At 44.4% G+C, this 23,840-nt stretch overlaps 1 protein-coding gene across 1 annotated transcript in view; it reads left to right on the top strand.

The window, feature by feature from the left end:
• The first annotated feature begins 1,392 nt into the window (after window positions 1–1,392).
• GALNT9 (polypeptide N-acetylgalactosaminyltransferase 9) overlaps window positions 1,393–23,840 on the top strand; it is a 377,187-nt gene continuing 354,739 nt past the window's right edge. Inside the window, exon 1 of the mRNA XM_056533112.1 lies at window positions 1,393–2,661. Within this exon, the coding sequence (XP_056389087.1) occupies window positions 2,421–2,661 (241 nt within the window). The 5' untranslated portion in view covers window positions 1,393–2,420. The remainder of the gene's footprint in view (window positions 2,662–23,840) is intronic.

Below are 23,840 nucleotides of genomic sequence, written 5' to 3' on the forward strand. Positions count from 1 at the left end.
CTGTCTGCTGGAGGTGTACAGCTTACCCATTACGGCTAGTAAGTCAGTCATACAAATAGGCTACTTAAAAAAGATTGGTGACATCAGTTTGTAGCTTCTGGTGCCCTCATTACAACAGGAATTTTTATTTATTTTGAGTCTACACTTCCTGTTCCAGAAATATTGGGTTTTTACTAACTGCCTACAAATGTGAACATTTATCACAATATCAAATTGTGTGGTAACTTTTTTTTTTCTTCCAAAGAGGATGTGCATTGCTAACTGTCGAGCATTGCTTTTTGCCAATTTTCCAGGCAAGGAATACAACTGGAAAATAGAATTGTTGATTATTTTCTGGTAAATCCATTTGCCAATGCAACCTAGTAGTCATGAAATAGATTTAAAAAAAATGTGCTCATAGTCAGGTCCACCTTCTCTTTCATGCAAATATTTAAAAGGGTTATTATGAGGCAATGATTCAGTGCAGAAAAAAACAAGCAGACTGTCTAAAAGTGCAGTTGTTATTAAGCCTGAATACTATAAAAGGTAAGAGCTGTGATCAGGGTGACCTTGCCCGTGAAATGTTTATTGGTGCCAGACAGGGTGGTTTGAGTATATAAGAAGCTGCAGTTCTTCTGAGATTTTTGCGCACTACACCCTTTAGCATTTGCAAAGAATGGTATGCAGATTGGATCAAGCTTAAAAGAAATGTGACAACAACCCAAATGCCTGTGAATTACAACAGAAGAGTATGTCTGATTTGTACACAGATTACATCATAAAAGTCCATACCAGAGGTCCTAATCCCACAATTGGGAAAGTAATGAGTGTTCTGTTGCACTGGGCAGCTGTTCGGGCTAGAACTACTTCTGTGAATTGGTGAGACAGGTGGCAGTAATGTAACACAGTTGGTCACTTAGTGACAGGTTACACACAGCTTAAATGCCACACCATGTCAGAAAATCACAAAATCTCAAGCTGGCTCATGCTATTGTGTCCAGTATACTCCACAGATCTATAAAAGGATTACATCTCAATCCAACAGAATAGAGACCCTTAGAATTATAGAATGGTACCACTGCAGCCTTAGTGTGTAAGCAACCAATCTGTGCACCTGTGTAATGCTTATTATTGTATAATATTGCATTGCACTGTATGCCGAGGGGGGGGGGGGGGGGGGAGAGAGAGAGAGAGTGAGAGAGAGAGATAATGCACACTGCTGTGATCTACATTTGCTTACAGAACAAATGCAATGATGAGAAGAGCACAGGCATCAGGAGAAGGGTTAATGCTGGCTGTATTCTGTGAATGCTGATGAGTATTTCTACGTCACATTGCACAGGCGCTCTGTGTTGGAACAAAGACATACAATCACAGAAAAATACACTAGTATACAATAATACACAGATGCTTCTACACACACACACACACAAATACACACACAAGCAGGCATAATATTTAGCTACAATAGTCTTGCTGCCAAACTGTTTTCTAATGATGTGTTGTCTAAGGAAGGTTAAAACTATACCCTGGCATAATGTGTAGCTTTTCCTTGTACATAGTATTTAGAGGCTGCAGTCGGCTCCTTCTACATCAGAGAGAAAACCAGTGACGGGAGGTGGTGCTGAAATAGACAGCTCCCTGTACCAGAGCACCACAGAGCACCGGAGAGCTACAGGAGGGACGTGGTGTTGAAAGGACAGCTCCCTCCGTATACAGACATATAGGAGGCAGGTGGTGCTGAAAGGACAGCTCCCTCCGTATACAGACATATAGGAGGCAGGTGGTGCTGAAAGGACAGCTCCCTCCGTATACAGACATATAGGAGGCATGTGGTGCTGAAAGGACAGCTCCCTCCATATACAGACATATAGGAGGCATGTGGTGCTGAAAGGACAGCTCCCTCCATATACAGACACAGAGGAGGCATGTGGTGCTGAAAGGACAGCTCCGTATTCCAGGGCAGAGAGGAGGCATGTGCTGCTGAAAGAACAGCTCCATATACCAGGACAGAGAGGACGCATGTGCTGCTGAAAGGACAGCTCCATATACCAGAACACACAAAGCATTGGAGACACAGAGGAGAGATGTGGTGCTGAAAGGATAGCTTCATACTCCAGCACTGGCCATATACACACCAAAGGGATGTTGTGCTGAACACTACTTGACACCCCTAGAGCTTACTGGTACTCTCTAGTCACATACATTTATGTGTAGCTAGCTTCCCATTCATTTCTTCTAGTGTATATGTCCTCTCCACAACAGGCTGTTAAGGCTATAGCTGTATATACTTGTGGAGTTAAAAGGTCAGCTATAAATGTATCAGACCCGGTGTCTGACCCTACATGAGATGCCACTTGGTTCCTGACTGCTCTGTTGGGGCTCAGTGTAAATGAGAGACTTCACTTGGGATGCCCTGATGCTGGATCTCCACAGATTTCATGGCGGTGGCACGAAAAATCAAAACTTTGCTGACTGTGAATATCTTGGTTTTTGTGGGGATCATACTGTTTTCGGTTTACTGCAGGATCCAGGACAGATCCCAGGAGCTGGTGCAGATTGTGAGAAGTTCTGACCGCAGAGTAAGGAGCAGGAACACCAAAGTGGGAGCTTTGGTTGACCGAGAGTCTATTCTTCAAAGACTGGATCACCTAGAGGAAGTAGTTTACAACCAACTAAATGGTAAGATAGTGCTTGCGTATTGTCTGACTGGTCAATTTCAAAGTTGGCATCCTAGTGTTTATTTGCCATACTTTTTAGGCCTCTTTGTGTTTCTGAGTTTTCTGCCTTTATTTTATAGTGTCATTTGTCATATCCCTTGGTTAAAAAGTAAAAAAAAAGTGTCTAACAGTAAAGAAATGTAACAGTTCAAATACATTAGAAAAATTCACTGAGATGAATTTATGGAAAATACCTTCAAATCTAAAATGCTATTTATTAATTGGAAGTAACAGCTAAACATCCTAATCTGCACAATACACAATATGTCAGTATATTATTGCTGAGATTTTGATGTTTCTATGTGTGTTATTTTGACCTTTTATACCTTTTTTTTTTAAATAATACTTCCACATCAAAGATAATTGATTGCATGTGTTTTCCTATGTAGGCACATCCATTGACCTTGGACAAGTGCCTGCACTTGGTACATGAGATGGATTTTGGATGCTCCATTGCATATAACTAATAGTAAGACCAGAGCTACTTGAAATAAGAATTTATAGTACCGGATATTTTAACATAGACCCTCTCTAATGGTGGAAACACAATCACTTAAGGCTTGAAAAGCTCTGCTGAATGTTGGTGAGGGCAGTAAAGCAATAACATTAATTTATTGTAAAAGGATATAAAAGCAAAAGGCCACAGTGCATTCACTGGATCCTGATGAATCTCAGTACTTGCATTTTGTCATCTGTTAAATATTGTTCTGTGTTTCTGTTTTTTGTTTAAGGTTGGTGCCAGATAAAATGTCCTCCTAACATAATAAACCTACATTTGTTGGTTCTGTAAAATGTATTGTGCACTATAACCTATGCATCTATCCTAGGTCATCAAAAGTATTCAAGAAGACAAAATATGTTTGTGATATTTTTTTTAAATAATCCCTTTCTTCAGACTTGTAATTGCAAAATGTCCTTCAGACACTGAAGAGGTTAATGATGACAAGACTATCTACCTGAGTTATATTACTTGTAGGAGTCAGAGTCTGATTCACACACCATTGATTTATTGACCTGTGGTATTATGCACATATATGCACAACTAGGATTTGCTCATCAAGGCTTACATGTTTAAAAAAAAATACACAAGTTTCCCTGGAACAAATAATAACCTTTAGTAACAAGCTACCCATTACAACACATAGATCATAACACCATTGTGCTCAATCATAACATTTTGTTCTGCTCAGTAAAGATAAGAAAGTTAATAAAGAAGTACATGGTTCCTTTCCTGGAAAACAGTCTGGAAATATTTTACATGCTCCCCCAAAAATCTAGTTGCTTGTGAACTGCATGACATCCATTTCAATTGCCGTTCCCTATGTTCTACTTTATAGAGAATAATAGAACATTCATTAAGCTTATCCAACAAAAGCGGCCAGGGTGATTGCATAGCATGCATACTGTGCCTCAGAGATAGATTTTAGTATGCTCAATAAAACTGCTGTAGAGAAGGATATGTTTATTTGGCACATTTATTGTATACTGTTTTCCTTCAGTTTTAATAGGAGGTGATCAGTCAATCCTCTTGTCTCCTATGTAGTTAGCTGCAGCCAAATCTTGCAAAGACATAAAGCATAATATGGCTTGTAAAGTTTGCTCAGTTACATGTGACAATCTTCAACAAATAAGATAGAGACTTAGATAAGTGAGATCCAGTCAAATAGCTAAGCCTAAAAAGAGTATTAACTTTATAAACAATGTGGATTTTTTTTTTGCTCCCCTGATACTCCTTCGATAAACAAACCAAATAAGTAAACAAGCAAACACAATTGCAAACTGGTAAAACGGCCTTCTGTTATTGAAATATCACAGTTCTTTATAGTTGTCATAACGGTGTGTACTATTATTATATCAATTAAATGTACATTTGAATATACTTGTAAAAACTGCCTTTGAGGGTTTAAATTGATACTTTTTAATATACTTTATATTTTTGGAAATTATGTATTTTTACAAGCAGAAACACCTATGTAGAATTTGTTGGGTCTCAGTCTCAATAGTATACTGACACACTATAAAGCACATCTGACTGTCTTCCCAGCTACTGTCATTGGGTTTTAAGAGCAGTAATTGTTTTTTGTTACTGTCCATTTTTTTTAAATAGTAACTATGTGTGATATCAGACATATCTATGAGATCCATCAGTAAGGCCTCATTACTGAATTAGTTAGGTGCATACAACATAAATACAATTAGGGATGTTTAGACATTGATTAGATGAGTTTGCTAATGACAGTACCTACAAAGGAGCTTGGTTCAATGTACTTGTCATCACATGTGTACTTGTTGTTATCTGATTGTCCCCTTCAATAAGTGATTGAATTCTTTGTTTACCTTATACATTGAACTATCATAGTGGTTAGCCCCATAAAAAAAATTGCAGAATTTACACAAGGTTGATTATGATTTGAGACATTGAAATTCTGAGTCTTATTTTGAGTTGTATACTGCTTTATTGCACTGACAGGGATAACAAGTTTGCCATCCATATCCACTGATATCTGCTTAGAGTCCCAACTGTAATGCTGTGCTGTCAGAAGTAATTCAAATGTATGGTGTGTGCTACCTGTAATGAAAGAGCAGTTGTGTGCTTATAAAGCATTGTATTTTTAAGACATAAAGAAGTAAAACCCAGAATGCACCAATATAAAAAAAATGCAGAAAAAATAATACCAGTTAAAATCAAACATTTCTATTGTCATAGGGCTTGTGACATGTCATGTGATCAATATGTATACGCATGATAGGATGTGCAAATGTGTTAAACTTTTTAGTTGCCTACAGAACAATTGTCAGAAAAGCATTGCTTACGTTTATGGCCAGATGTACATGGATTTTGGCATGAATCTACTGTAGATTTATTATTTGAAAAGATACATATCAAGCTAGCCCAGCAGATATTTTCCTAATTAAAGTAAGATCCTAGATAACTAAAAAATGAAAGCTTGGTGACGTATTCCATCACAGCCAGCTTAAGCTGTATTACAAATATAGATAGAATAGCTACAGGTGCACATCGTCATGAAGAGTTTGGATATCCAAAATGGCATATGTAGTCTATTTTCTGCTATCACAGCTTTTTAGCATACAGCAAGTATGACAGGTGCAACTTAAAGGCACATATCTGTATTTTAAGTCATCATTAGGTACTGTAGTGGAAAAGTCATTAATTCAAAATTACATGTATGCATCCTATCAATTGAAGTTTAAACTAGGCAACTGATCATGGCAGACAAAAAGGACCTACAAATATTTTTTTTTACCTACATAAATAATAAGAAACCTAAAATAAAAATGTTGCCCCCTTAAAAAATTTTCTGGGTGTAATGGTGGGGGAGGAGGAGTAAAGGGCCAATCTACTAAATTCCTTTTTCTCTACTGTAAGAATAACTGTAAGAATAACTGGGGAAGGGATAAAAGTAAATGCTCCAGCAAATTTCACCTGTTTAACCCAACAAGAAGTGCGATGCCGCCTTAGTAATACTAAAACACACAAATCACCGGGCCTAGATGGCATCCATCCCAGTGTTTTGCAGGTATCGAGTATCATGCTAAGTAAACCCTTATTCCTTATATTTAAAGATTCTATTATGACAGGGATTGTTTCACAGAACTGGCTCTTAGCAAATGTGGTACCAATATTCAAAAAGGGGTCAAAAAGGAACCTGGGTTCTATGAGGAGGTCAGTTACAGATTGGACCAGGGTGAAGCAGTGAATTTGTATATCTGGATATCAGGCATTTGATACCATGCCACACAAAAGGTTATTACAATGAGGATTCTGGGACTGGAGGAAAATATATGTAAATGGATTAGCAACTGGCTCAGTGACAGGAAGCAGAGGGTGAATATTTACTGAACTTCTTCTGGTTGGGTGACAGTTACAAGTTGGGACCACTTTTCAATATGATTTTAATGACCTTGAAGAGGAATTACAGAGTAGAAATTCAATATTTGAACATGACACTAAACTGGGTAAGGTGTTCACCACAGAGGATGATAACATAATATTACAGAGGGATCTGAGGAAGCTGGAGGCTTGGTCACAGATATGGCAAATGAAGTTTAATGTGGATAAATGCAAGGTTATGCACTTGGGGCATAAAAACTACATCCCAAGACAGGTTATCAAGCTTAGGGTTATTAAGTATAGAGAAAAGACATCTTAGGGGCAATTTGATCACAATGTACAAATATATAAACAGTACAGAGATCTTTCTAGTGATCTTTTTATACCTAGGCCGGTAACCATGAAAAGGGGGCATCCTCTACGTCCATATGAAAGAAGGTTTCACCATCATCACAGATGGGGATTCTTTACTGTAAGTGTTGTGAGACTATGAAACTCTCTGTCACATGATTTTGTGATGTTTGAGGATGTTTTTATGGAAAATGTAATATTAAAAGTTATGGATAATAGATTATGTGGATAGGATGTTAATCCGGGGATTTATTCTGATTGCCATATTGGAGTGGAGAAGAAATTGGCATCAGCCTCATGTTTTTTTGTTTTTTTTTGCCTTCCTCTGGATCAACACAGTAGGGTTTTAGGTTGAACTCGATGAACTCTTGTATTTTTCCAACCTTACACTCTATATAACTATGTGACTCACCCATGTCCTCATGGTGGTCAAACACATTGGATGTAAACTGAACCTGGTGATTTTGGGAGGACCAGATAGCTATCTAATGTTATTAGATAATCGACCAAAGTTTGTTCATCAGATGTCAGGCAAAAGATTGACATGCCCAAACTGCTGCTAGAGGTGTCTGGAAGTGGCCTTTCACTTTTCATATAGGAAACATAGTATGGCTGTTTTCTCTATTATGTTCAAATGATTGGCACCTAATTATGCGTAATCTGCAATATAATCAAAGAGAATACTCAACTTTTTGGAGCACAAAAATGCCACAGCATATACCACCATTAAGGTGGTGTACACAACATACAAGTTCAATAGGCTTTGCATAAGCAAAATTTCTAAACTTTTGTGCAACATGATAGAAAATTTGGGCGCTCATTAAGCCCTTTTGGCACAATGGGAAACACTCAAATAATGCCAATTTTTGAATAGCCCCCAATAACTTTTTGCTGAGCTGACTGTACATGTGTAAGGGGAGTTTACAAGGAATAGTTTACAGCTACTGAGTTATATGTCCATTTCAAGCATTAACTGCATGAAAAACACAGAAACACAAAAATACAGAGATGCATTTATTTTAATAACTTGTATACTGCTATTGTGGTTGAGTCATGTTTTGGAAGTTCTTCACTATTTGTAACTAGGTATCTGAACAGCCACTTTGAGACATGCACATTATATGCCTTTCATGAATCAAATATTTGTAAAAGATGATCTGATGCCAATAAAAATATAGGAGGCTTTGAAATGTTTCAAATGAACTCTGTATACAAATACAGTGGGGCAAAAACTTATTTAGTCAGCCACCAATTGTACAAGTTCTCCCACTTAAAAAGATGAGAGGTCTGTAATTTTCATCATAGGTATACCTCAACTATGAGAGACATAATTAGAAGAAAAAAAATCTATTAAATCACATTGTCTGACTTTTAAAGAATTTATTTGCAAATTATGGTGGAAAATTGGTCACCTACAAAAAAGCATTAATAAGCATTTCAAGGTCCTTGAGTGGCTTAGCCAGTCTCCAGATCTCAACCCCATAGAAAACCTTTGGAGGGAGTTGAAAGTCAGTGTTGCCCAGCGACAGCCCCAAAACATCACTGCTCTGGAGGAGATCTGCATGAAGGAATAGGCTAAAATACTAGCAACGGTGTGTGAAAACCTTGTGAAGACTTACAGAAAACATTTGACCTCTGTCATTGCCAACAAAGGGTATATAACAAAGCATTGAGATGAAATTTTGTTATTGACCAAATACTTATTTTTCACCATAATTTGCAAATAAGTTCTTTAAAAATCAGACAATGTGATTTTATGGATTTTTTTTCTCATTATGTCTCTCATAGTTGAGGTATACCTATGATGAAAATTACAGGCCTCTCTCATCTTTTTAAGGGGGAGAACTTGCACAATTGGTGGCTGACTAAATAGTTTTTTGCCCCACTGTATATCAAGAGGGCAAAGACTTCTTTCATGATCTATTCATACCCAAGACTGTACTGTTAACCTTTTTGTCTATGGTATTTCCACTGACCTCTGCACACATGGAAATTCCCACAGAATTTCTGAGGCACAAAAGAATTCTACGGAAATATTGAACATGTTAATTCATTCAGCGCCTTCACTGCCATCAGTGGGGACTGTGCATGTCCAGGCGATCATAGTGCCGATTCATTATAGTGGTGCCTGCTACACTCAAAATGTCTGCCTAGAATTTCTCCAGGTGGACATTCCAAAAAAAGTGTGGAAACTCATCCAAGATTTCAACTCAAGGGCTGGTCCTGCAGGACTCCCGCTGTGGAAAAAGTGCAGGAACTCTGTTCCCATGCGTTCCTGCAGGACTTGAGCCGTGTTTGTATGTTACTATCCATATGAGAAGTCTATGATCAGAGCAAACATACTGAGGTTCACTCTGTTGTTTTAATATAAGGACAAAACTCTTCATGTGTTTTACATCTTTTACAAATTACACATGTCAGGCTAAGCCCATACCTACTTCTATTTTCTGCAGTCTCACTATACCTGCCATTAAATATCTCTGTTATTTTCATTTCATGTTTTTATCAGATTTTTTTGGGTTTCTGCATAGCAGATAGACAGTTCCTTCCCTATAACCCCAACTGACTGCTATAACATTCACTTAAAGGGGTTCTCCACCATAAGGTTATTGTAGTACGTACCTGGCAGACAGTAATGGACATGCTTAGGAAGGATTTGTACTTGTCTTGGGGCTAAATGGCTCTGTTGTGAGATTACCATAACACTGTGGCTAGCTTTTTGTGAACTGGTATTGCCTGTTTGACTTTTATTTTTTTGACTACAGATCCCACAATTCCATTTTCCTCCCTCCCACACATCAGCCACCCCACCCATTGAAACATAAATGAGCTGCATCCATTCAAATCAGTGGGGTTTTCAATCATCAGGGTGCCTACAGCTGTTTTATTAGTTGCAGATTGATCCCTCCACCCATTGAAGCAGACAGGCTTCCTTTCATCAGCTGACTAGTGAGTCAGGTCTTGGCCACATTGCAACCTGGGAAAAATCTGAGACAACAGTAATTTTGTATGCTATTAAAAATAAATATTGGAATGGAAATCACAGTGAGAAAACCGTCACACACAAGTACAGACATTATATTATGAACTACACTAACTTTACAGCCCCTGTACCATAGTGAAATAAAAAAAAAATCCTGGAATACCCCTTTAATATTTCCATCTCATATATAAATAGGGCAATGCTATTCTAATAGCCAGGGCTATTACAATGTCCTGTAACTGCCGGCCAGGATAATTATTCTAAGATATTTTCTTTAGTTAAAATATGAGGTGGAAATAAAATTGCCTTTTTCCTCTCTAATCATCTTTATGCTGACTATACCTAATGCAAGAAAAAGACATAATTTTCTAACCAAAGCATAACCTTTTGTCCAAAACACAGTTATAAGGTCAGGTGAAGACCTTACAGTAAATGCCCCCCCCCCCCCCCCCCCCCCAACCAACCATTTTTATTAAATGTTCCAGGAACATTGAAAACACATTACAATTAGAATAATATTTGCAGTATAAAATACAAACTGCAATTTTATTTTATATTTTGTCCACCATTTCCTTACAATTTTGATACATTGCTGTTGCTGAATTGGAACCTTAAAGGGGTACTTGGGAGGGAAAAAGTTCTAATCAACTGGCACCAGAAAGATATACAGATTTGTAAATTACTTCTATTTAATAATCTCAAGCCTTCCAGTACTGCTGTATGCTCCAGAAAAAGTTGTTGTTACGCCGAGCGCTCCGGGTCCCCGCTCCTCCCCGGAGCGCTCGCAGCATCCTCTCATTCTCAGCGTCCCGGTCAGACCTGCTGACTGGGTGCGCTGCAATATCACTCCTAGTTGGGATGCGATTCGCGATGCGGGAGGCGCCCGCTCGCGATGCGCATCCCGGCTCCCGTACCTGACCCGTTCCCCGTCTGTGTTGTCCCGGCGCGCGCGGCCCCGCTCCTTAGGGCGCGCGCGTGCCGGGTCTCTGCAATTTAAAGGGCCACTGCGCCACTGATTGGCGCAGCAGGCCTAATCAGTGTTATCACCTGTGCACTCCCTACTTATACCTCACTTCCCCTGCACTCCCTCGCCGGATCTTGTTGCCATTGTGCCAGTGAAAGCGTTCCCTTGTGTGTTCCTAGCCTGTGTTCCAGACTTCCTGCCGTTGCCCCTGACTACGATCCCTTGCTGCCTGCCCTGACCTTCTGCTACGTCCGACCTTGCTCTTGTCTACTCCCTTGTACCGCGCTTATCTTCAGCAGTCAGAGAGGTTGAGCCGTTGCTGGTGGATACGACCTGGTTGCTACCGCCGCTGCAAGACCATCCCGCTTTGCGGCGGGCTCTGGTGAATACCAGTAGCAACTTAGAACCGGTCCACCAACACGGTCCACGTCAATCCCTCTCTGGCACAGAGGATCCACCTCCAGCCAGCCGAATCGTGACAGTAGATCCGGCCATGGATCCCGCTGAGGTCCCGCTGCCAGTTGTCGCCGACCTCACCACGGTTGTCGCCCAGCAGTCGCAACAGATAGCGCAACAAGGCCACCAGCTGTCTCAACTGACCGTGATGCTACAGCAGCTATTACCACAGCTCCAGCAATCTTCTCCTCCGCCAGCTCCTGCACCTCCTCCGCAGCGAGTGGCCGCTTCCAGCCTTCGATTATCCTTGCCGGATAAATTTGATGGGGACTCTAAGTTTTGCCGTGGTTTTCTTTCACAATGTTCCCTGCACTTGGAGATGATGTCGGACCAGTTTCCAACTGAAAGCTCTAAGGTGGCTTTCGTAGTCAGCCTTCTGTCTGGGAAAGCTCTGTCATGGGCCACACCGCTCTGGGACCGCAATGACCCTGTCACTGCCTCTGTACACTCCTTCTTCACGGAGATTCGAAGTGTCTTTGAGGAACCTGCCCGAGCCTCTTCTGCTGAGACTGCCCTGCTGAACCTGGTCCAGGGTAATTCTTCTGTTGGCGAGTACGCCATCCAATTCCGTATTCTTGCCTCCGAATTATCCTGGAATAACGAGGCCCTCTGCGCGACCTTTAAAAAAGGCCTATCCAGTAACATTAAAGATGTGCTGGCCGCACGAGAAATTCCTGCTAACCTGCATGAACTTATTCATCTTGCCACCCGCATTGACATGCGTTTTTCCGAAAGGCGTCAGGAGCTCCGCCAGGATATGCACGAGGCGGTTTCTCTCCCCGGCTCCTCTCTCCTCTGGTCCTCTGCAATCCGTTCCTGTGCCTCCCGCCATGGAGACTATGCAAGTTGACCGGTCTCGCTTGACACCTCAAGAGAGGACACAACGCCGCATAGAGAATCTTTGCCTGTACTGTGTCGGCGCCGAACATTTCTTGAAGGATTGTCCTATCCGTCCTCCCCGCCAGGAAAGACGTACGCTGACTCCGCACAAGGGTGAGACAGCTCTTGATGTGAACTCTGCTTCTCCACGCCTTACTGTGCCTGTGCGGATATCTTCTTCTACCTTCTCCTTCTCTGCTATGGCCTTCTTGGATTCCGGATCTCGCCAGACCCCTCTACATCAATTCTGTTAACAATGAAAGATTGGACTGTACCGTGCGTTACCGCACGGAACCTCTCCTAATGTGCATTGGACCCCATCACGAAAATTTTTTATTTTTGGTCCTCTCTAACTGCACTTCAGAAATTCTTCTTGGATTACCGTGGCTTCAACGCCATTTCCCAACCCTTGATTGGACCACAGGGGAAATCAAAAACTGGGGTACTTCTTGCCACAAGGACTGTCTTAAACCGGTTCCCAGTACTCACAGTCGTGACCCTGTGGTTCCCCCGGTTTCTGGTCTCCCTAAGGCCTATCTGGACTATGCTGATGTTTTTTGCAAAAAACAAGCAGAGACTTTGCCTCCTCACAGGCCTTATGACTGTCCTATTGACCTCCTCCCGGGTACTACTCCACCCCGGGGCAGAATCTATCCTCTGTCTGCTCCAGAAACCCAAGCCATGTCGGAGTACATCCAGGAGAATTTAAAAAAGGGGTTTATCCGCAAGTCCTCCTCTCCTGCCGGAGCTGGATTTTTTTTTTGTCTCCAAAAAAGATGGCTCCCTACGCCCTTGCATTGATTACCGCGGACTTAATAAAATCACGGTAAAAAACCGCTACCCCTTACCTCTTATCTCGGAACTCTTTGATCGCCTACAAGGCGCCCACATCTTTACCAAGCTGGACTTAAGAGGTGCTTATAATCTCATCCGCATCAGGGAGGGGGACGAATGGAAGACTGCATTTAACACCAGAGATGGACACTTTGAGTATCTGGTCATGCCCTTTGGCCTGTGCAACGCCCCTGCCGTCTTCCAAGACTTTGTTAATGAAATTTTTGTGATCTCCTATATACCTGTGTTGTGGTTTACCTGGACGATATTCAGATTTTTTCTGCCAACTTAGAAGAACACCGCCAGCATGTCCGCATGGTTCTTCAGAGACTTCGGGACAATCAACTTTATGCCAAAATGGAAAAATGTCTCTTTGAATGTCAGTCTCTTCCTTTTCTAGGATACTTGGTCTCTGGCCAGGGACTACAAATGGACCCAGATAAACTATCTGCCGTGTTAGATTGGCCACACCCCTCCGGACTCCGTGCTATCCAATGTTTTTTGGGGTTTGCCAATTATTACAGACAATTCATTCCACACTTCTCCACTATTGTGGCCCCTATCGTGGCTCTAACCAAGAAAAATGCCAATCCTAAGTCCTGGTCTCCTCAAGCGGAAGACGCATTTAAACATCTCAAGTCTGCCTTTTCTTCTGCTCCCGTGCTCTCCAGACCTGACCCATCTAAACCCTTCCTATTGGAGGTAGATGCCTCCTCAGTGGGAGCTGGAGCAGTTCTTCTACAAAAAAATTCTTCCGGGCATGCTGTTACTTGTGGGTTTTTTTCTAGGACCTTCTCTCCGGCGGAGAAAAACTACTCCATTGGTGATCGAGAACTACTGGCCATTAAATTGGCGCTTGAGGAATGGAGGCACCTGCTGGAGGGATCCAAATATCCAGTTATTATATACACTGATCACAAGAATCTCTCCTATATCCAGTCTGCCCAACGACTGAACCCTCGCCAGGCTAGGTGGTCGTTGTTCTTTGCCCGCTTTAACTTTGAAATCCATTTTCGCCCTGCTGATAAGAACATTAGGGCCGATGCCCTCTCTCGTTCTTCTGATGCCTCTGAAGTAGAGGCCTCTCCGCAACACATCATTCCTCCGGACTGTCTGATCTCCACTTCTCCAGCTTCCATCAGTCAAACTCCTCCAGGGAAGACCTTCGTCTCCCCACGCCAGCATCTTGGGATTCTCAAGTGGGGACACTCCTCCCACCTCGCTGGCCATGCGGGCATCAAAAAATCCTTTCAACTCATCTCTCGATTTTATTGGTGGCCGACTCTGGAGACTGATGTTGTTGATTTCGTGCGGGCCTGTACTGTCTGTGCCCGGGAAAAGACTCCTCACCAGAAGCCTGCTGGTCTCCTTCATCCTCTGCCTGTTCCTGAACAGCCTTGGTCACAGATTGGTATGGACTTTATTACGGACTTGCCCTCATCCCATGGCAACACAGTTGTTTGGGTGGTCGTTGATCGATTTTCCAAGATGGCACATTTCATTCCTCTTCCTGGCCTTCCTTCAGCGCCCCAGTTGGCAAAGCAATTTTTTATACACATTTTTCGCCTTCACGGCTTGCCCACGCATATCGTCTCGGATAGAGGCGTCCAATTCGTGTCTAAATTCTGGAGGGCCCTCTGTAAACAGCTCAAGATCAAATTAAACTTCTCTTCTTCTTATCATCCCCAATCCAATGGGCAAGTAGAAAGAATTAATTTAGGATTTTCCTAGTTTGACGACGGAAAATATAGATTTTATAAAGACAGGAGGCGAGTATCAAATGCATTATCCTTCTTTATTCAGCCCAATAGCAGAAAGAAATGCAATGTAATGTAATACCAAAAGAAAAAAAGGGGGTAGTGCTGGTCACCTAGCAACCATCTACACCCCTTTCTACATTCCACCAATCCTATTCCGACTTGCTCCATATTAACCGAATCCAGCTCCACCTCCTCCTCTTTCTTTATGCAGCTATCCCATCGGAACCAATTTGCAGTCTAGGAGAAGGCCAAAACCGACCGAACAACAAACACGAATCCCACGGCGGATCCAACCAGCAACGAATTCAGGGACTTGTCTCCACTCGGGAAAACCGCTGGAACACGAACCATCCACCAACCTCCCACGAACAGAGAGGTCCGAAAAACCGGATCAACAGATAACCCATCCACTGGAACTTGGTCGGGTGCAATGTTCAATATCCTAGAAAAGAAAACAAAACCATGACAGGGATGGGAGATAGGGAGGGATGATACTCGCCTCCTGTCTTTATAAAATCTATATTTTCTGTCGTCAAACTAGGAAAATCCTAAATTTTATGTCAGACAGGAGGCTCGTATCAAATGCATGTTCAAAGCAATAACAGCAATATCACATAACAAAATATTACAATACTGACATAGAAACATGACTCTCTGGCCGAAAGTAAAACGTGCGAAACGTGTTTTCCGAAGACCAGTCTGCTGCCTTCATAATGTCCGACAGGGAGCCTCCCGCCTGAGCCACCTTGGTAGCCATGGCTCCCCTAGAAGAATGAGCTTTAAAGACCGAGACATCAATCCCAGCCAGAATCATCGTTTGGCGAACCCAACGTGACAAGGTTGGAGAAGACACCGGAAGATGCGGAGTACAGAAAGATATGAGAAGCTGAGAAAAAGAGTCCGAACGCAATTGTGACGTCATAAGCTCATATGATTTAAGACACCGCACTACACACAACTTAGGGTGTCCCGGAAAACTCGGATAGAAAACCGTTCTCAGATCGGTCTTCGTCCGACGCGAAATGGAGAAGAGTACACCTAGGGGTGTAAACTGCCTCCTCGATATATCCAATGCCCGAACATCTGACACGCGTTTGATAGAGATCAAACACAACAACGTGGTCAATTTAAATGATAGAAGTTTAAGAGATAATTCTTCATTATCTTCCCAAGAAGAAAACATACGAAAAACCAGGGATACATCCCAAGTAGACTGATACCTAGGTGCAGGAGGACGCTTAAAGCGAATGCCTCGCAAAAGACGGCACACCAACGGGTGTCTACCTAATGTCCCTCCCTCTATTTGGGAATGACGAGAAGAAATCGCGGACCTATAGACATTAATAGTCCGATAAGCCTTCCCGGAGTCAAAAGCCTCCGACAAAAAATTTAAGACTCCGGACACAGGGGCATGAATGGGATCCATCTGCCGTTGTGAGCACCAATGAACCCATAATCCCCAGGCAGATCTGTAAGCCGCTCTGGTGCCTGGAGCCCATGCATTACGCATGAGGTCTCTAGCTGACTGTGAAATTTCGACACTAAGTCCCGGCATCCCGATATCAGCCAAGCCACCAGCCGCAGCTGACCCGACAAGACTAACGGATGTGCTTCCCCCATTGGGTCCTGCAGAAGTGATGGGAAGACGGGGCAGATCCGTGGAAATCTATGGACATCCCGAGTATCTGGGGAAACCAAGATTGGGTCGGCCACCAGGGGGTGACCAGCACCAGAGTGGACGTCTGGGACTCCGCCTGCCACAAGACCTTGGGAATCATGGCAAACGGGGGAAACGCGTACAGCCTTCCCGGAGGCCACGTTTGTAGAAACGCATCCGTGGCCAGCGCCTCCGGATCCGGTTTCCAACTGAAGAAACGTGGTAATCTCCGATTGAGCCGGGATGCGAACAGATCCAGGTCTATAGGACCCCACAGGTCCCAAAACATTTGGAAAACCGAAGGATGTAAGGTCCAGTCGCTGCCGTCCGTCAGATGTCTGGAGTTCCAATCCGCCACGGAATTGGAAACTCCCGGCAGATACTCCGCTACAAGAATAATGTCCTTCTGAAGACAGAAAAGCCAAAACTCCTTCGCTATGTCCGCCAACATCTTGGATCTCGTGCCCCCAAAGCGGTTGATGTACCGCACGGCTGATATGTTGTCCATGCGAAGCAGGATACAACAATTCGACCTGTGGGAGGCAAAACTTTTGACCGCAAAGGAACCTGCCAGAAGTTCCAGGCAGTTGATGTGCAATCGGGACTCCTCCGAGGACCACTTGCCTCCCGTGGAGGACGAACCGCACCGGGCACCCCAACCGGTCAGACTGGCATCTGACTCCACAATCAGATCCGGTTTGGAATTGAATATTGTCCTGCCATTCCAGTCCTGAACATGGCGAAGCCACCACAACAGTTCGTTGCGGGCCTCTCTGGACAGAGGTACTTTGTCTGCATAAGTAAGACCCTCTGCCAACCTCTCGGTCTTCAGCCGTTGTAACGCCCTGTAATGAAGCGGTGCCGGTAGAATCGCCTGAACGGAGGCCGACAATAGTCCCACAATGCGGGCAATCGCCCTCAGTGAAACAAGATCTTTCCTGAGCAGGGACCTTATTTGCTTGCGAAGCAACGTAAGCTTCTTGTCTGGAAGACTCAATATGGCCATAGGGGTATTCACCATGAAACCCAGAAATTCTATGTCTTGTGTGGGAACAAATACGGATTTCTTGTGGTTTATCAAGAACCCCAGCTCTGTGAGAAGGGAACTTGTCCATTCCACGTGCCGAATCACCTGTTGAGGGGATTGAGCCATGATCAATATATCGTCGAGATATATGATAAGTCTCACTCCCCGACTTCTGAGAAGAGCCATAACCGGTCTTAGAAGTTTGGTGAAACACCACGGGGCGGACGAGAGTCCGAATGGGAGACACGTGAACTCCCACTTTTCGTCGTCCCAGAGGAACTGCAGATACTGCTGGGAAGAAGGGTGAATCGGTACCGTGAGGTACGCGTCCTTTAAATCGATCTTTGCCCGCCAGTCGTCGGGAAGGAGAGAATCCCTGAGTAGATGTATGCCCTCCATCTTGAAGTGGCGATACAACACATACTCGTTGAGATCTCTTAGATTTATGACGGGCCTGTGGCCTCCATCCTTTTTCTTCACCAGGAAAAGGTTGCTGAGGAAACCCGGCTTGTCCATAGGTACCCTGGTGATGGCGTTTTTGTTGTGCAGGTCCGCGACCTCCTTGCAGATCAGAGCTCTGTCTGCTACTGAGAAGCAAATTTGTGTCGGCCATCTGGACTGCACAGGTGTGGACACGAGGTCTATCACGTATCTCGAGACCACTTGCAGCACCCATGGGTCTGAAGAAATCATGGACCAATGGTGGGTAAAATAACGCAGCCTGCCCCCCACAGGGGTTGAGCAAGAACTCTGAACAGTCCAACCCAGCTGTGTACTTGCCTCTGGAGAAACCTCTGGAACTGCCACGTGCCCTCCAGGGCCTTCCTCGGGTCGGATAAAAGGGGTTGGTGGCCACGGGTGCAGGAGCTGCCTGAGGTTGAGGTCTGTCCTGCACATACTGGACGGAGGGTCTAGAATAGGGTCGAGAATAGGCACCCCTGCCGGAAGGTCGACCCTTACCCCTTCCGCCCTGCCGAAAACCTTAGTCGATTTCTTTAGTGAGGACTGAGCCTTATCCAGGCTGGAGAATAACCCTACGAACTTATTAATGTTCTTGATTAGGGAATCCCCAAACAGAAGGCCCTCAGCGGACGGGCCCGGTTCCTCGGTAGCCAGATGAGTCAGCTGAGGATCAAGACGCATCAGTATAGATCTACGTCTCTCAGCCGACATCGCTGAATTTGCGTTGCCCAGCAGGCACGTGGCCCTCAAGGCCCAGTTCCTGAGGACTCCAGCGTCCACCGATCCGCCTGTCGCCACAGCCTGTTCAGCCAAGTTTAGAATCTTGGTAAGGGGTCCCAAGACATCCACAACTTGTCCTGCACGGACATGAAGGATCTGTCCAGACCCTTCTTCGGGTTCTTACCCGATTTAAGTAAGTACTTAATAAGTATCGGGTCCAATTCAGGAGTAGCTGCAACCCTGTTGGCCACCGACGGCCGAGGACATTCCGATCTTAGTTTACTACGGTTGCCCCGATCTAAAGGCTTCCGCAGCCACGCCTCCACATATTTAGCCACCTGCGGTAGCGGGGACCATTCTCCAGACCTCGGGTGTTTGATGTCATCAGGGTCGAAAAATGGTACCCCCAGGGAGTCCAATATGGCGTGCGGATTATCTGTAGTAGCAGAGGACCCCGAAGGGTCGCAGTTCGCCTCATCGCCTACCTTCCCTTCTTCGCTGGTGCCAGAAGAGGGTATCGATAATTCATAATCCGCCTCAGACTCCACCTCCGATTCGTCCACATAGGAATCGGGTTTCGTCCGCTTAGCAGAGCGGATAGCCCGGAGATCATGTTCTTCCTCCAGGGTGGAGGGTCTTAAACCCGATTTCGGTTTGGCGCCCACATGTGAAGGGCCGCCTGAGATTTTTTGGCTATCTCCCACCGTCAGTTGTGTTGTGGGAGAGGTAATTTGCTCTGAACAATAGTGGCGTTTTCTGTCAGATTTTCCGGATTTCTGATGCTCAGGAACCGAAATAGGCACGGGTGCCATGGACGGCAGATCCGTGCAGGCCATGAGAGCCTCATGGCGGGATTGAGACACCGCCAGAGAAACAGACTTAGAAATATTTTCATTCATAACCGCCATGGCGGATGTAAGAGCAGAATGAATGGACTGGTGCACTAGTTGCTGAATCTCAGCAGCGGACATAGAGTCAGGCATATGTGCAGGACTGGGGCCATCCCCCAAGGTCACCTCCAACTTTTTGTCAGTCATATTGCCACTGAAGGAGGAAAACTAGAGTACAGTACGGGTCTGTGAAGAGAGGGAAAAAGGGGGGGGAGACCGTAAATAACTGTTCACTGTAAGTAATACACAGTAACTGCAGCCTTGTAGTGCAGACAGGCTGCAGCCCAAGTACACAATTGGTTAATAGAGAAACTGCCCCAGAACCTGAGGAACAGCCGACACAGCTATACAATAGATAGCTGTAATTCGGCTAACCAGCAGGGACACAGCTCTGTCAGCGCATGGAGAGGCGCAGACAGCGGCTGCTGAGACACTCGGGCAGTCTTGCGCAGATCCGTCCGAAATCAGTGATATAAGCACTGAGGAACGGCCGTGTTGCGCGATCTCGCGATACCCTGCGTGCTCACGTGACTCGCTGACACAGCGGGTACGAGAAGCGCGCAGGGAGCGAGAAGAGGGGGCGGAGACGGCCGGCGAAGAAGAACGCCGACGTCACCGCAATGGCGCAGCCAAGACAGGTAGGCGAATTTACCTTAAGAGATAAAAAGCCGCCCGAACACCTGGGAATGGTCGGGAGGGGGAGAAAGAGAAATACAGAGCTAGCGCCAGTAAAGGAGAAAACACAAGATGTAAAAGTACATGTACAGAAAGGAAAACAGAATCCGGCGTATGAAGTATCTACGCCGGAGCACTAAAATAGGAAGAATAGAAAGATTTGAGGGTGGCAGAAGAAGATAGAACCCTTCTAGCCACCAGAAATTAAAAACAATTAGGAGCATATACTTATCTGATGTTGCCTCTGCTATTGAGCAGAAAGAAAGAGGAGGAGATGGAGCTGGATTCGGTTAATATGGAGCAAGTCGGAATAGGATTGGTGGAATGTAGAAGGGGGTGTAGATGGTTGCTAGGTGACCAGCACTACCCCCTTTTTTTCTTTTGGTATTACATTACATTGCATTTCTTTCTGCTATTGGGCTGAATAAAGAAGGATAATGCATTTGATACGAGCCTCCTGTCTGACATAAAATCAGGTCCTGGGTGACTATTTACGGCATTTTGTTTCCTCCCGCCAGGATGACTGGGCAGATCTGCTACCATGGGCTGAATTCTCATACAACTTCAGAGTCTCCGAATCTTCTGCTAAATCCCCATTTTTCGTGGTGTACGGCCGTCACCCTCTTCCTCCCCTCCCTACTCCCTTGCCCTCTGGTTTGCCTGCTGTGGATGAAGTGACTCGAGATCTTTCCACCATATGGAAAGAAACTCAAAATTCTCTTTTACAGGCTTCATCCCGGATGAAAAAATTTGCTGATAAAAAAAGAAGAACTCCCCCCATTTTTGCTCCCGGAGACAAGGTATGGCTCTCCGCTAAGTATGTCCGCTTTCGTGTCCCCAGTTACAAACTGGGACCACGCTATCTTGGGCCTTTCAAAATCTTGTGCCAGATAAACCCTGTCTCTTACAAACTCCTTCTTCCTCCTTCTCTCCGTATTCCCAATGCCTTCCATGTCTCTCTCCTTAAACCACTCATCCTTAACCGCTTCTCTCCCAAAGTTGTTTCTCCCACTCCTGTTTCCGGTTCGTCTGACGTCTTCTCTGTGAAGGAGATTCTAGCCTCCAAGATAGTCAGAGGTAAAAAAAAATTTTGGGTGGATTGGGAGAACTGTGGCCCAGAGGAGAGATCTTGGGAACCTGAGGACAACATCCTAGACAAAAGTCTTATCCTCAGGTTCTCAGGCTCCAAGAAGAGGGGGAGACCCAAGGGGGGGGTACTGTTACCTCGAGCGCTCCGGGTCCCCGCTCCTCCCCGGAGCGCTTGCAGCATCCTCTCATTCGCAGCGCCCCGGTCAGACCTGCTGACCGGGTGCGCTGCAATATCACTCCTAGCCGGGATGCGATTTGCGATGCGGGAGGCGCCCGCTCGCGATGCGCATCCCGGCTCCCGTACCTGACCCGTTCCCCGTCTGTGTTGTCCCGGCACGCGCGGCCCCGCTCCTTAGGGCGCGTGCACGCCGGGTCTCTGCAATTTAGCAGCAGGCCTAATCAGTGTTATCACCTGTGCACTCCCTACTTATACCTCACTTCCCCTGCACTCCCTCGCCGGATCTTGTTGCCATTGTGCCAGTGAAAGCATTCCCTTGTGTGTTCCTAGCCTGTGTTCCAGACCTCCTGCCGTTGCCCCTGACTACGATCCCTTGCTGCCTGCCCTGACCTTCTGCTACGTCCGACCTTGCTCTTGTCTACTCCCTTGTACCGCGCTTATCTTCAGCAGTCAGAGAGGTTGAGCCGTTGCTGGTGGATACGACCTGGTTGCTACCGCCGCTGCAAGACCATCCCGCTTTGCGGCGGGCTCTGGTGAATACCAGTAGCAACTTAGAACCGGTCCACCAACACGGTCCACGTCAATCCCTCTCTGGCACAGAGGATCCACCTCCAGCCAGCCGAATCGTGACAGTTGTGTAGTCACAGTGCGCTCTACTGCTATCTCTGTCCGTGTCAGGAACTGTCCAGAGCATGAGCAAATCCCCATAGTGAATCTCTCCTGCTCTCATCAGTTTCTGACAGAGGTGACCACAGAGAGCAGAGTGGTTAGTCTAAAACTTTACCTGGAGGATAGAGCAGCTGATAAGTACTGGAAGATTAAGATTTTTTAATAGAAGTTTTTGGCATCAGTTGATTTTTTTTACTTCTCTGAAGTACATCTTTAACCCCTTAATGACCACGAGTGTACATTTATGCTCATCGCCAGCTCCCTGTATGTGACACTTCGTACGTTGCTATCAGCAGTCAGGACCCGCGTCTAATACCGGACATAGCGGCATCCTGAACAGCTGAGAGGACAACAGGAGGTGCCTAACCTAGCTCCTCACTGTCCGATCGGCGCTTGATTGCTCCAAGCCTGAGATCCAAGCTTGAGCAATCGAGTGCAGATAACACTGATGAATGCTATGCTATGGCATAGCATTGTTCAGTGTATGGAATCAAAGGATTGCATGTAATAGTCCCCTATCGGGGCTAAAAAAAAGTTTTAAAAAAAAGTGAATAAATGTGATTTAACCCCTTCCTGAATAAAAATTTAAATCACCCACCTTTTCCCATTTAAAAATAAATGAATATGTAAACAAAATATATGTGGTATCGCCGCATGTGTAAATGTTCGAACTATAAAAATATAATGCTCGATCAATGGCGTACAAGTAAAAAAAAGTCCAAAATTGCATATTTTTAGCTCATGTATAAAAAGCTATCAAAAAGTTCCATCAAAACATAAATGGTACCGATGAAAACTTCAGATCACGGCGCAAAAAATAGCCGCATACCGCCCGTATATGGAAAAATAACAAAATTATAGGGGTCAGAAGATGACAATTTTAAACATACAAATTTTTGTGCATGTAGTTATTTTTTTTTAAGTAGTAAAATAAAAAAATATATATAAATTGGGTATCATTGTAACCGTATGGACCTACAGAATAAAGATTTGGTGTCATTTTTACCTAAATGTGCACTACGTAGAATCGGAAGTCCCCAAAAGTTACAAAATAGCATAAAAAAGAATGAGTGTTGATAACTTTTATGCACTATGTACCTCAGTACTCAGCGACTATGCTCTGCAACTTTATGTGGTCACCACTTCATGGCAAGTCAAGTTATGTTTACATAGTGGAATTTCCGAGTGGAATTCTGCTTACAAGTTCTGATGGAAATTCTGCCATAATTTAGTACCTTTTAATTTCAATGGGATTCCGCAGTCCCATTCAGACAGCGAAAATTCAGCTTTCTGCATTCCACCAAAATATAAGACAAGTCTGATATTTTGCAGAATCCCATTGAAGTCAACAGAGCTTGAATTTCAGTGAGATTATGTGTTCTGAGAACACAGAAATTCGGCTGCAATTCCACAATTCAGTTTAGCAAGCTTTGATGAACAGAATTTTTTGCGTAATTGCGGATATTCCGTCATCTGAACATAGCCTTACCGTGGTTCCTGAGTGCTTCCACTTTCCAATAATACCACTTATAGTTGCTTATGGAAGATCTAGGAGGGAATAGGTTTACTACACTGACTGCAGTAGCATGCTATTACAGGACCTTACTGCAGACTGCATTGGTAGGCGCTGGATTTTATACACCTGTGGCAATGTGACTGAATAAAACACCTGAGTTAAATTATTAAGAGGTGGG

This window comes from Hyla sarda, chromosome 1 (assembly GCF_029499605.1).
Source record: "Hyla sarda isolate aHylSar1 chromosome 1, aHylSar1.hap1, whole genome shotgun sequence".
Lineage (NCBI taxonomy): Eukaryota > Metazoa > Chordata > Amphibia > Anura > Hylidae > Hyla > Hyla sarda.